This window comes from Echeneis naucrates, chromosome 24 (genome assembly GCF_900963305.1).
Source record: "Echeneis naucrates chromosome 24, fEcheNa1.1, whole genome shotgun sequence".
In the NCBI taxonomy this organism is placed as follows: Eukaryota; Metazoa; Chordata; class Actinopteri; order Carangiformes; family Echeneidae; genus Echeneis; species Echeneis naucrates.
The window spans coordinates 6125975-6140150 of NC_042534.1; the positions used below are offsets into that span (position 1 = coordinate 6125975).

A 14176-nucleotide genomic window follows, 5' to 3' on the forward strand; every position below is an offset into this window, starting at 1 on the left:
GTGTATTTGATTAATACCTGTAGATCTGAAGCGCTCATGTTGAAGGATCTCCACTGTTCTATGCTATCAACAGATGCCTGAGGGTTCAGCCTCTTCCTACTGCCTTTACCAGGGACTCGCAGCCTCTTTCCACCTCCCTAAAAGCAGAATTTTAGGACATGACATGACATGTTTGAAGGGATAGAGTGGTGGATTTGCACGCCTGACATGAATATTATTCATTGAGCAGCTTTAAACGCACCACACAGCTGTCGTCCTCATCATCAGCATCCTGCTGATGTGGCTCTTCTCCTTCCTCTCTGTCACTGTGGTCAAAATGATCTCCAGGATCCAGGGATTCCTGTGATTGGTTGATGAGGCTGCGGCTGCGACCGATTGTGCCCAGAGCCAGCTGGGACATTGGAGAGAGCAGGGTGGTACCGAGACTGGTTCGCTGCAGAGGAGGACAGTTTCATTAGTTAGATCATTTCTTAGTCTATTTACTTGTGCTCCTTGAGTCTTGACTTTTGACAATGTTCACCTTTTCCCCATCAGTGTTTGCAGCATTCTGCTTGGCATTCTTCAGTAATTTGGATAGAGGTTCTGGGAAACCAAAAATAAATTAATTAATTAATGAAAAGCTCTTACAGTTCAGACATACCAAGTGTATAATGTAGATTCAACATTTCTCACCTTTCCTGCGTCCTCTCCGAGGAGTTGGGCCTTCTTTGGTTTGCGAGGAATCCTTCTTGTCACCATCAGGGCTGTAATGAAACCCAGGATGATCTGGAGAAATGAATTAATGAATTATTCAAACACAGTTAATATAATTAAACCCATGGCCAAAGAGCATTGTATTAAAATATATATTTAAATATTATTGGCTTATTTCCAACCTTAATGTTATGTAAATTGTTACTTACGCATTGCATCCATTTCCAAAATGGCTTGTTTGGCCTAGAATTGTATAATAAAATGAGGGTAAGTTCAACAGGCTAGATCAGGATGAGGTTTGACACTAGGGGGTGCTGCAGCACAGAAATAACTCAACAGTTTCTCTGTTATGTTTGACACAAGTTGGACAAGCAGCCACTTTATGTAATAACAATGAACTTTCTCAGCAAATGTCATAGGAAAGCATATCATAGGAAAGCTCGGACCACCAAAAAAAAAAATGGAAAAAGGAGTTAGGTGAGAGGAAGTGGCATTTTCAATATATCCCCCTCTAAGTCTGTTGATGGCATTAGCAAACAGAGAGGGAGCTGTCAGGAGACAAGGTGCTCTTACCTTGGCAGGGATTTTGGCAGGATGGTTTTCGAGTATCAGTCTCTTGAGATGTAAGATCCACATGCGCTTGTCTTGCTGAGATTTGGCCTGGGGGGCAGAGTTTATGATATCAGACATCTACTTTCAGACAGCATTGGATTAAGCCCTTAGAAAATTTGAACAGGGCTTTCTTACATCGCACACATTATCTTTTTCAGTGCTTGCCCACAGTGATTTGGTAAACAATGGCCACCATTAGCCTCTAAACACTCAACATGTCTGAACGGGATGTTCAACAAAACAATCAGAGACCTGCAAGTAATCGTCACACTTTCTGACTGCGCTCTTGCACAATGTTGCTGGCGGTTACAGTTTAAAGCATGTAATTATATTTGAAAGGTGTTTCCCTTTTGTTAGGACGTGCTTTATTATGCAGGTTTGCTTTACCTGGACTGTGTGCTGCAGTTTGGGATTCTTGTAGTGAAAGACGCTGAAACTCAGTGGTTCTTTAGGAATAACTTCCACCAGCATCAAGTTACAGCACTGCAACACACAAATAGATATGAAGTTATGATAACGTTGCGACTGAGGCAATACATTTGTATGCTTAGGGTCTTTTTGGGACAGTTAAGAGCTTGGATGGCACGACTGACCAGGATGTGGGCCTTGTACGTGTAGTTTTCTTCTCGTTTCTTGGTAATCAGCAGAAGTTTATCGAACAGGAAGAGAGTTCTCTCATTTTTGGCTCGCTGCAGCCGAAAAGTCCCCTCGAGAACCAGCTCCCCGTAACCAATCAGATCAGGGCCTTTCCAGTTGGTCAATTGGCTCTGAATTTCCTGCATTGAGCATAGAGGTGATGGTTAAATAATGAATAATGAATTAACTGTGTTTATTTTAACATAAAACATTAAAACATGTTGTTTGTTGAAGTAAACATTCAATATATAAAAAGGAAGCTAAATTGATCTGGTGTATTAAATCCAGACTACAATGCAGAAAAACATGAAAAAAGAGAATGATTAAACAGAAGTAATTTGGTTTGTTAACAAAAACAAAACTCAATTACAAAGTATCAAATTACAGAAAGTTTTTTACAGAGAGTTTTTAAACAAACAAAACATCTCTATTCTCTTCCACACACATTCCTGCATTCATCTGACCATCCTGGCTCCCAGCTGATAAAAGAAACAAGCTCCCCTTTTATGTGTCTCCTTTATGCAAGGCCATCATTAGCCCAGTGGAAAATGCCCTAACTTGCGAAAGACGTGGGGAGGATCAGCGCCGCGGCTGATTCAAACCTAGAGTTCACAAAACAGTTAAAAAAAACAACAAAAAAATTGGTCCATCAAAAGGCTCCAAACTGCCATGTCTGTTTTAGTGATGGACATAAAAGGACCAGGAAAGCTTGTGAGCAGGACGCTGTAAATTGTCCGATTTGGATGGAAAAAAAAAAATAAAAAAAAAATCAGTCAACAGTTTTATTTTCTGCTGGTCGTACCTGCAACCTGACAGCATGCTCATGCTTCCTCTTCATGTCATTGATGTGCCAGGCCACTCTCTGCATGGTGTCTATGGCTTCCTGCACAACCTCATAGGTCTCCGTATCCTTCTCCATGTGGTTGGCTATCTCCTGCATGGACAACACACACACACACACACACACACACACACACACACACACACACACACACACACACAATTATTACTCGCACATACGCTCGCACGCCTCATGGGTGAATATTTACATAACAAAATTGCACATGCAAACTAATGCAAACGCCTACGAAGGAGCATACATACTGAGCACCATATGTCTAAACATTTGGCTTCCCTCAGCTGGAGACTGAGTCAAACATGCACTTATTTAACGGCACACATCCATTTGCATTGTTATAGATAAAAAAACGAATGTTTCCTGTCTGTGCATTTACAAGTGGGTGCGTAAGCCTGCACTGTATTGCTGCAGGTAAAAAGTAATTATGTATTGTATGTTTGTTTTTAGTGAGAGAGACAACAGACGTACATGCAGCAGTAGGTGGTACTTGAGGATCCTCTGCACTGGCTTGAGCAGGTAGGAGCCCAGAGGCAAGGAGTGTCTCAGAGATTCCTGACGCTCGCGGAAAAACTTGGCCAACGCCTTGTTCCTCATACACTCTGTTAGCACAGCCACCGACCTGCGGAGACAAAAACACAGACAAGTAAGATGTCAGCGTTGTGTAGTAAACCGTAATTTGACAGCAATGAGAAATGAGACTTTAATGTATGTCCTGAAACAAAATACTTTAAAAAAAAAAGAAAAAAAAAAAGGGTTAAGACAGAAATAGGACAAAATCCTTCATCCCAAATATAAATACAGTACAGGTCAAAGGTTTGGACACACTTTCCTATTCATTTGAATGAGGAGGTTTGTCCAAACTTTTGGCCTGTACTGTATGTGTATATATCTATAAATACATATATAAAAAAACTCACAATATAAAATTCTACAGTTTTTTAGACGTGGCTTTACAATATTTCACTGAGAGCAAATACATAATAGTATTAAATTGTTGTTAACTGAGCTGCGTTTTTGCCTCAGGCGCATGATATGCATGACATCACTTTAGATTTGTGACACATTCTGCTAAAACAGCAGGACTTCATAATCCCGTAGGCCCAAATTTACACGGCAGTGGAGCTAATTTTAAACTACTGGTGAAGAAAGAGCATTTTTATGAGTGTAAGTATTCACATGCAGAGCGGAAAAAGACAGAGAAAGACAGCTGTGCGTTGCCCAAAACTTGTCTTTTTCTTCAGTGTCTTGGTGTGCGCGCATGCATGTGCATGTCTGCATGTCTAAATTCCAGTGCAGCTCCACACAGGCCTTACATTGTTCTGGAGGAAACCCGACCTTAGAGCTCAGCATGACCATGATACATCTGCAGCCTCTGTGTGTGTGTGTGTGTGTCTGTCTGTCGTGTGTGACCTTGATTGGGGTCACCAGCTGTGGTGTGGATGTGGGAGAAGGTCTATCTCAAACAGCTGACAATAGTCCCTTTACACGCACGCACGCGCACACGCACACAGACGGCATCCAGTTATTCATGATTAGCTTGTAGTTTCTTCCCCATGTGCCCTCCTTATCATACACTGTGGGAGAAAAACAGCAGCCAGAGGAGAAGGTGTGTTTGGGGCGCACTATATCTTGGCATGAAGAATGGCGTCACGTTTCAGCCTATTTAATCACACGTACAATAGCCACACTGACACAAAACGACCCCTCAAAGTTATTCCTCCTAAGATATCCACACAGATGTCCCATAGGGCCGCGCTCACACAAAGCAGAATAAAACATTAACAGCGTTAGGTATGATAAGGTGACATCTCTAATACCCCATCTGTCAGCACGAGCGCTGTAACTCTGTCAAGAGGCTGTGAAAAACAGAAGAGGGAGCGGGGGAGACCCTGAGGCACAACAGCCAGCAGACACTTTGACTCCTGCTAAGGTGGCTGCTATAGAGAATGTCAGTCTGTCAGGGAGAGAGAGCAGTGGTGGGGGGGGGGGTAATGCATTGATCGGCCTGCACAATGGAGCTATGTGAGACGCTGGGAAGACGGCGTGCAGAGGTGAGATCAGGATGGGACGACAATGACAAGATGGGTTTCGTACAGTAGACTGTTGCCGTCTTACCGTGGATAGTTGGTGCAGTACTGGGTGTAAATGTGGAATTCTTCGCTCTGTAAATAAACAAGAGAGACATATGAGCTTGTGTATTTAAAATAGCAGGAAGCAGAACTTGATGAGGAGTGAACAGAAGAAAAGAGGAGGCCTACAACATGTATTGATAGGATATTGTGTCTCTTGATGAGTAGTAAGACTCTAAATTAACATTTCCCACACTTTCAACCGCCAAAGAGTTTGCAGCTGTTGGGGATCATGACAACTGAAGGATGAGCTCACCTTTCTGAGCTGACATGGATGAATAATTTTTTTTTTTTAATGGCACTGAACTGGAAAAAAACTGAAACAAACATCTCTGAAAGCTTTTAGCTGCAGTCTTTGGTGTGTTCCGCGACGTGTAATTATACAGACACTAATTTAAGGCCCATGCTAGTGTGTTTACAAGTTTTAGCTGTTTAACTACAAGCTATGCGCTGACTTTTGCTGCTTTGCATGCTACAAAAAGCTACAAACAAAATTTAATATTGGATCTACTTTTCCTCCCATTTCCAGCCAGCAACGACTCGTTGACATTTTGGTATGTGGTAGACAGACACAGAGAGAGAACATGAACCCTGTTGGTAAGAGTTAAACTATTATTTTCCTGTAATGTAGTTTGAGTTCAGGCTGATTTGCAATGCTGAAGACAGACTCGATATTCAGAAATGGATTTTACAACTGAAGCAAATTTCAAGAGACTGCTGATATATTTTCATACTAATGCAAATGTAAAATACATGCCTTGTAGTAACTTGGACAAAACATACAAAGCCAGTAGTGTAATTCCTTAAAAGCCAAAACTATTGTCGCATTTCATCAGTGGCTGCGCTGAATGTACAGAGTTTCAGCGCAGTTTTCATGACTGGCCTGTTATTTCATGTTTACTGCTTTGCACACTCGGAGCCCACAGACAAGGCATCCTCTCTGCTCCACCACTGCTACTGACTGAGAGTCAACTTTCTAGTTTATGATTAGTCTGCCATACCAGCCTTTGAGTCTGAGCCCTGAGCGCTTGGATTAAATATCCCCTCAATCTTCATTGCCGCCCCTTTAATTGAGACTTTTCCCACCTTGCATGCCTCTCTGAACATCAAAGACATCGGGCACAGCGTGACTTATCAAAGCTGGAATAGAAGCTCTTTCTACAACACATTTTTCGGGTGTTCTCTTCCCTCATATATCACTGTCTCTGAGGCCGCACGATGACCCCCTTGCTATTGCATAACGCGACAGTCTAATTTAACTCTATTTGTGTGCATAAACACTTGGGGGTCACAGGATGTGGACAGCTATCAGGAAACAACATCATAAACACACAAAGCAGATGACAGGCCCGTCCTGGTTTATACACACGCACGCACACACGCACGCACACACACACGCTCGCACATCTGATATGTGGAAAATCTACAGCAAGTCTACATGTATAGAGTGGATGTGTGTGAATGTTATGTTTCTTGCTATAGGTAAATATACATTCCTATTCAAGCTGCAAACAATTCAACCTACCTACTAGAACACAAACAGTGTATCCCACCAAAATATACTAAACTTAAGACACACACACAATCCTGATCCGTTTGCCTGAGGTGCTGCTCTGTGGGAACCTTCTTAAATTGAAGAGCAGAGCTCTCCTCCTCGTCTCCAGCAGTCTGCCGCCGCAGACCAGGCCTAAATGCAACCAGATGTGCCACCATTGATTTCTGATGACACACACAAACACACTGCCCTAATACACACTCTTAATACCCCTCCACACTATAAACGGAAGACCGCAAAATACACAAATGCTTCTATACAAATTCGTGCAGAGCATGCCTGTCCTCACACTCTTTGAAGATAACCAGCAAAACCAGAAGTCCCTAAAATAACTCACATCTATAATATGTCCCTCTTTTAGAAATATATACAAGCCACTTTAAATCATATAATCATTATATAAAACCATGTGCTGGCCCCTACACATAAATAAGAAGTATCCTTCTTCAGAGGATCAAGATACAAATTAAACTGAAAAAGTTCTACTTTCTTTAAACTATGGCCACTAATCACAAATCGAAACAAAAAAAGAAAAAAAAAGAAAAAAAAAAGAAACTGTCTCCTCTCATCATTTTAATAATGAAAATAAAGCAGCAGATTTTATCCTCACCAGTCTGGTTACAATGAGTCATCAGATAAGCATTGAATCTGACAGGTCAGTGAGGGCAGCGTGTTGGAGCCCTTAAACCCTGTAAAGGCTTAGTCAACATTTAGCACAGTGAGGACTCGGTGAGGGGAACACAAGGATAGATCGCCAATTACACAAGAGCCAGAGATTTACAATTATATATGTCTCACTTACTGTGCAGGGTGGTGACTCTCTCTCTGTCTCTATATGTGTGTGTGTGCGCGCGCACGTCTCACGACAGGTAGAGAGGTTTTTGTGGTTTTTTGCTTCTCAGCAACAATGACTAACCTCCAGCAGTACAAAGAACTCTGATCATTACCCTGGTTAAAACCCTGTAAGCAAAGGTCTACATGTGAAATCATGAAACCACACACACACACACACACACACACACACACAAAGCTTCCATTCTGTAAACAATAAAACACTAATTAATAATAACAATAAAAAGCTCACGTTAATCTCAAAATCAAAACTACTTTTAATACTAACATAAATATGACATCGCCTTATTTGCCATGTGACTGGCATTTCTGGCTGACTTTTTTGTTCTTATTTTGCTAAGTAATCATTCAACAGCCTGGTTTGTTTATGGATCTCAGTTAATTATGCAGACTGGTGCTGTGGGCTGCTGTAAAACAACAGCTGCTGTTTTTAGTGAGTCTGTGACGCTGATTCTGACTTGTGTTTCTTATACATGGTCAGACAGTTGCTCTGTGGTATTGGGGGGTAATTGCAGTAGGCTGAGGAGGGAATGTTAAGTGTTTTAGAGGAAGTGCTGGAATGCAGTGCATTATCATGGGACATAATCATGCCATGATTTTATTGGGCATGCGTGGGTGAGGAGAGGGAAGAGCTAAACACACAGATAGAGCGACTGGTGGTATACTGAGCAGAATTGCTGACTCCAGCTTTCCTGATGAAGTACTGCTATTATCCCCCCTGCAGTTTAAAAAAAAAAAAAAAAAAAAAAGGTGATTACATATTTGGATGGCCCTTAAAATTCCTCTGGAGCTGTCTTTCCTCTCTGCCCTATTCTGGCACTAAATGCCATTACTCCAGCTGCCAAAGTAATGTAACTGGCCCCAACAAACTTTGCTGACTTCATGCAGCGTCTGCACCTGATTTGGGGGAAAATATCTTTTGTAGTCACAAATTTCCTGTTTTTCATTTTCTGCAAGTTAGTCTGTGTGTCTGTGCGCAAACCAGCTGTTTGGACATGTTTCAACAAGCAAAGCAAGGAGTTTGCATGTGGACAGAGGAACAAAGTTGTGAGAGTCGTTCAGAGAATTAAAAAAAAAATAAATAAATAAATGACCACATTACAAGTAAAAGTCCACCATCAAGATGCTTCTTTATGCAAAAACAAAAGGCAGCTTTCTAATAAATTATAATAATGCATTTTATTTGATTTTTAATGGTCATTCAACACATTCTAAATAGCACTTTGATGTTATAGTTGGTTGCAGTGAAGCTAGGTTAAAATATTTAAAATACGGTAAGGTAATGTAGTTCACAAAATAAATCTGAGCGATTGTGAGGTGTCATTGTGGAAAGAAAACAGAGAAGTTGTGGAGAGAAAATGCTGCTTCTTTGATTTGTTTTCTATCATTATGTTTTGCTTTATGTAAAATCAGAAATAATAAGTAGTAACTAGAGTAATGAGTCCAACGTTTCCCTCTTAAAGTGGTGAAGTAGAAGCCAAGTTAAATAGACATACTGAGGTAAAGTGCATTAAAACTGTTCAGGAGAAAATGTAACCTCCATCATGAGAAAAAAGATGGCGGGAAGGAGGAGGTGAACATTTTACCTTGGATACGAAGCATTCTGCGATGGCCACAGGGTCTGCGTTACACTTCTCCAGGTCATGAAGAAGGTCCCTAAATTACACACATGTCAGAGAAATCATGTGAAATTAATGAATTTCTGATACTTTAAAGTACGGTAAATGTGTTCTGTTTTTTTTCTTCCTTTGACCACAAGAACATCAACTTCTCTCCCACCATTCACTCTTTGTAACAATTGCAATGAATACCGGGACTAAGAGTCACCGTGGCCACAGAAGGTAGGTCTGAGGGCACTCAGCTCTAAACAAATGAGAAACTTCCATGAATTCAAACAGGGCGCTCCTGCATTTAGGTGTGTACATGTGTGTTAGTACACACTGCGGAAGAAAAAGGGCCACTGTTGAAGTTATTGTTTCATGGCTGAAGCATGAGGTCATTTTTACCACTTTAAACTGCTTTAATCCTTCCTTTACTGGCTGGTTTGTGTGTGTGTGTGGCGGCTGAGAAATGACTAAGTGGGAGAAAGACTGTGTGTGTTTGTACGTCCAGATCACCAGGACCAAAGCTCAACTAGCCATCTCGTCTGGACACGGCACACAGAGATTTTAGAGTGGAGCCGGAGGGGACAAATATGCAGACGGGGACTGATTCCACATACTTACACACACACACACACACACACACACACACACACACACACCTGACTTACACAACACCCTTTCCAAGAAATAAACCGGTGCCTCCTTCCAGTTTCACTATGTGCAGGACACTGTTTGTTAAGGCCGTTAGTGTATTTCTGTGTGGTCAGAACAGTTTTTAGACTTTCTGGGGCATGTCCAAATTAAGTCTCATCTCTGACACCTAAGTCTGAGCCAAGTTTGAAGTCTCTCTGCTCCTGCATGGAACACAGAGGCCTCGCAGGTAATTCCATCTTTAATCAATAGCAGATTAGTGGATTTAAAGAGTGAATGCAACTTGCTATGTATGCAAAAATGAGAAAGAAAAACCCTTCAACATATCTTTTTGTTAGAATACACACATTGCTCAGGATTTGTCAATCAAGATGTCATGAAATCGATTTTCCTTGTGTTGCTACATGCGTCCTCTTAGAGGACACATAAGGAACATTCAATATTTTAAACTTTGCAAGGTCTCCAATGAAGCACAGCAGTCCACGTCTTTTGGAGGCCGTTGTTTCTGTGAGACAGGTGTCATTTCAGTTTAGGTCTGTCGCCACAAGTGTGCCATGACGTACCTGTTGAAGTGGTAGATGTCCTGGATGTTCCCGAAGAGAGAGCCTTTATCCTCGGAGGTCAGGGCCAGTCGAGACTGGTTACTGATAGACTCCAAGTAGTCCTGTGTAAAGAGAGAGAGAGAGTTAGAACATTAGCGTGTTTTAATTGGCATCAAACATCGGCTCATTTTTACAGCCCCCTCACACTGTGACTCCCACAGACTTCACCATGGGCAGCTGACTCCACTTTGCACCACTTTGAGCTTAAGAGTTTAATGAAAAGACTCATATTACCAAGTGCCCACACAATGCTAATAGCAAGGAAGTACTTAGGAGTTTCAAATAAGTGTTTTTTTCAAGCATTATATCTGGCATGTTATGCGCTATTATGTTATATCTTGCAATATATCAGGCTCCGAGAAAAAGGCTCAAAAGGAGATGATATTAACAAGCAGACACAGACAGCGTGGTGGAGTCATGAGAGTTCATATCATCATCTAACATTTTCTATTTTTGCTATGCAAAATCAAATGTCTGCAAGCTGTCACATGTATCAATACTGCCTTGTTGTGCTCTAAATTTTGCATGCGATGGACATGAAGATATAAATATCACAGAGGGTGCGGAAGCAACAACTTCGCTCACTCATCCACGCCAGCTCTCTCTCGCTTGGGTTACATTTACCAGCTATGTGCAGAAGTAAGTGTTCCTAAAGCAGTATGGAGAGAAATTAAAACACTTGTACTGTAACTGTGTCTTTGGGATTTCAAGCGATATATTGCAGCTCAAAATGAAATTAAATCCCTCAGCCTCACATGAAATAAATAAACCCTGTCCATTTACAGTGTGGAAATGCTTGATCCCCGTTTCAGTATTTTGCATAAACATCCTGATTAAGGGATACCGTCCAAACAAGCTTTCAGTTTCACAGGGGCCCTTATTGAAAAGCTGCTTTTAGTCTGCTCAGGGAAAGTTATGTTCCAGCTTCTTATCACTGCCTCCATCGCTGCCATTAGTGAGGAACGTCGTTATGGCTCCGTGTGATTAAAAACCAGCCTAGACTGTCACTCTGCCCTGCAGGCAGAAAGTGAGAGGCAGAGCGAGTGTCCAGTACTGAGAGTGGATGTTTTTACTGTATGTCTATTAGACATTCTGTGTGCACCTCATTGCACTGTGCACAAGTCTACAACAAATCAGGTTTCAGCTATTTGAAATGAAGAGATATTTACCATTTATTATGACAGTCATAAGGTGACGGCCGGTCTTTCAATATGGTTCAGGATAAAGTTACATAAATGTGTTCCAGTCATGATCGGATCATGGTTGGGTGTTAATATCAGGGCTGAACAAGGATGTGCTTCTGATAACCTGCCATATTCTGCAGCACTTCTTTTAAATGAATTCAGAATGATTCAGAAAACACACGAGCCAGTACGGTCTCAGTGTTTGTCTCTCTGCTCCCTCCTATGAGTAAGGCAGACTGACTGACGCAGAATGGTTTCGACACTGATTATGTCGCACGCATGCAAACGATCACAACTGTTAATGCAGCTGCATTTTGATCTTAAGCCTGAAGGAGTTCAGTCGGAGGAAATGTCCTGGTGGCATCCCAAATTTTCAATCGCAACGACAGTCAGCAAGAAGGCAGAGCGGGCGCAAAAGCAACAGGCTGCCCTCAACATGCACAAACACACACCCTGAGATTTACAAACACACAACACACTTCCCTGACAACTCAGTTTGGTCTGTTTGCTTAATTTCTAGCCTGGTGCTGCGGTTTCTCTTCTATGTTTTATGTATTTACCTATAATTACCACTATTATATTAATCATTAATATAATAGCTTAGCCTGAGCAGAAGTCTATAAAAACAGTTTGGTTAAATGTAGGGAGGGATATAAAAACATAAAAACACAGAATGATTTCAGCATGGATAAAGCCACTGCCATTTGCCATGCTTAAAGGCTTTTCAGAGCTTTTGGCTTAAGATTTAGATTTTGAGAATTGGACTCAGAGAAATGAAACTATTGACACTTGAAATCCTGCTCCCAGACAGGTTGATGGTTGATGTGAGGGGTCACGTCAGGTGGTCATGTGGAGATTTTGTTGACTATCGTAAGTAATGTGTAAGGTGATGCTTTATTAGCCACAGGTCACAGATGTGACCTGGCCTGACCTATTCACTCATCACCCTCTGCCAAAACATGACTGATCTCAACAATAGGCAAGTCTACACACACAAACACACACACACACACACACACAAACCTTAGAGCTACCCTCCCTGCTAGGTATCAGACATAACATGTACAAACCTGATACTTTCTCATGTTAACCATTAACCTCCTCAAGTACAAACTCCATTACTACACACCAAACACATCTCAAACTCACAGTAGGAAGTCACTCCTCCAGACAATGCTGAGTGCAAACGTTCAGATCTCACTACTTTGAACTTTTGCGCAGGCCAAATGATGTTCCCAGTTTGCTTCCAAATTCCTGGTCAACTTCAAATGGCCTGGCAGCGTGCATCAATTCTCAGAGTGGAAAAAAAAGGGGCAGCAGAGAGGAAGAGGAGGGAGAAAAAAAAAAAAGATCAGTTGGCTTTGAGGCTGTTTGTGGGTGATGGATCGGCTCTTATTTCACGCACTGACAGAGCAAAGGAAGAGTGATTGCACAAAAGTAACAAACAAAAGTTTCTGCACATAAATGTATGGTGGCTCTGAAAGCTTGACACTAATCTCACAAAGCGCAAAACAAAGAACTCTATAACCACCAATGTGACAGCACATGCACAACAAGAACACACAATCAAATATAGAAGCAAATTGTGCAGAACAAAATGAGCAAGCTGATCACATTTTTGTGTCTCCTGGAAACGTGTTGCATCGTAACTAAGTTCTGTGAGATATATATAATTTCTGTGTATTTGGTTTTACTGAATGTGCAGACGGTGAAGATGTTCATTTGTGGTGCTTTCAAGGCCACTGCAGAAATGCCTCTGTTCTCAGACCACTGCGCAATCACGTGCAAACCCAACTGACCTGAATGAACACCTACAGTCCACACATGAGCTGGCATAGTATGGGCGCATGTACGCCACAACACCGCTGCTGACAGGTGAAACACAGATGATCCCTGGTGAGTCTGGGTAAATATTTGTGTTAAGGCTGCCACACCTTCTTCCACTGCAGGAAGCAGCATGGGCAGAGGGATTACTGAGACAAGGGCTGCAGAACCAGCTCACAGAGGATGGTCCCGGTAATAGATGGGTCAATGCTGTCCGGTGGCTTTAGTTTTCTCCTCTCTATAGGCAATCTGTCATGTTAAAAGCTCTATTCATACACACAGAACCAGTGCAATCCATCCTCTGTGCACTCACTGGAACTGTCATTAAAAGGGTCAAGAAAGGCTAAATGCATCAGCCTTTTCCAAAGTGCGCGTGAAGAATTAGCTGTCCTGACATCTAATTGAGGCTGTCCATGGCTGGGTGGTCTGATTCACTAATGGCAGTGGGCGAGCTGCAGAGGAGACGGTTAGTACAGCTCCTGAGCTCTGTTCAGTGTTTTTCTAACCTACTTTGTTTCTAACTGTTATCTCTAAACTAAATCCCTCTTCCTACCGTCCTCTTCTTCTCCCTTTTCCTCACCTCCTAATGGAGGGAGGGAGGAGCAGGACAGGGTGGGACATCAATCAGGGGTGACAGGCCAAAACCCCAAAACCTAAACCTCAATCCTTCTACTTATCCTGTCTCTTGGGAATATGAGTTTCTTGCTTTCTTTTTTGACAACAGCTTTTCCCCTTATGAACCTTTTAACCCTAAATAATTGATACTCATCCACATACCAACACACACAAACACAAACACAGTGCCCAGTGAACCAAGAGCCGCAAGGAAGGAAATACTCTTTAAAAGAGACTTGGGACAAAGTTGTCAAACCAACAACATGCGACCGTTCATACACACATGCAAACCACAACGATTTTCACCTAAATATTTAGTAATTTAACACCACAAACAATTCATATTTAGCTGCAGGACAC

The 14176-nt window shown here is 41.9% G+C and overlaps 1 protein-coding gene across 5 annotated transcripts in view; it reads right to left on the reverse strand.

Annotated features, from left to right (window-relative positions):
* LOC115037358 (pleckstrin homology domain-containing family G member 1) overlaps positions 1-14176 on the reverse strand; it is a 35486-nt gene that overhangs the window by 4400 nt on the left and 16910 nt on the right. For all 5 annotated transcript variants that reach the window (XM_029495829.1, XM_029495830.1, XM_029495827.1 and 2 more), the window contains exons 3-15: positions 10155-10255; positions 8923-8992; positions 4916-4962; positions 3269-3419; positions 2744-2875; positions 1899-2081; positions 1693-1788; positions 1267-1353; positions 903-936; positions 673-765; positions 521-582; positions 242-433; positions 18-137 (exon numbers count right to left, since the gene is read on the reverse strand). In XM_029495829.1, the coding sequence (XP_029351689.1) occupies positions 18-137; positions 242-433; positions 521-582; positions 673-765; positions 903-936; positions 1267-1353; positions 1693-1788; positions 1899-2081; positions 2744-2875; positions 3269-3419; positions 4916-4962; positions 8923-8992; positions 10155-10255 (1368 nt within the window). The remainder of the gene's footprint in view (positions 1-17; positions 138-241; positions 434-520; positions 583-672; positions 766-902; positions 937-1266; positions 1354-1692; positions 1789-1898; positions 2082-2743; positions 2876-3268; positions 3420-4915; positions 4963-8922; positions 8993-10154; positions 10256-14176) is intronic.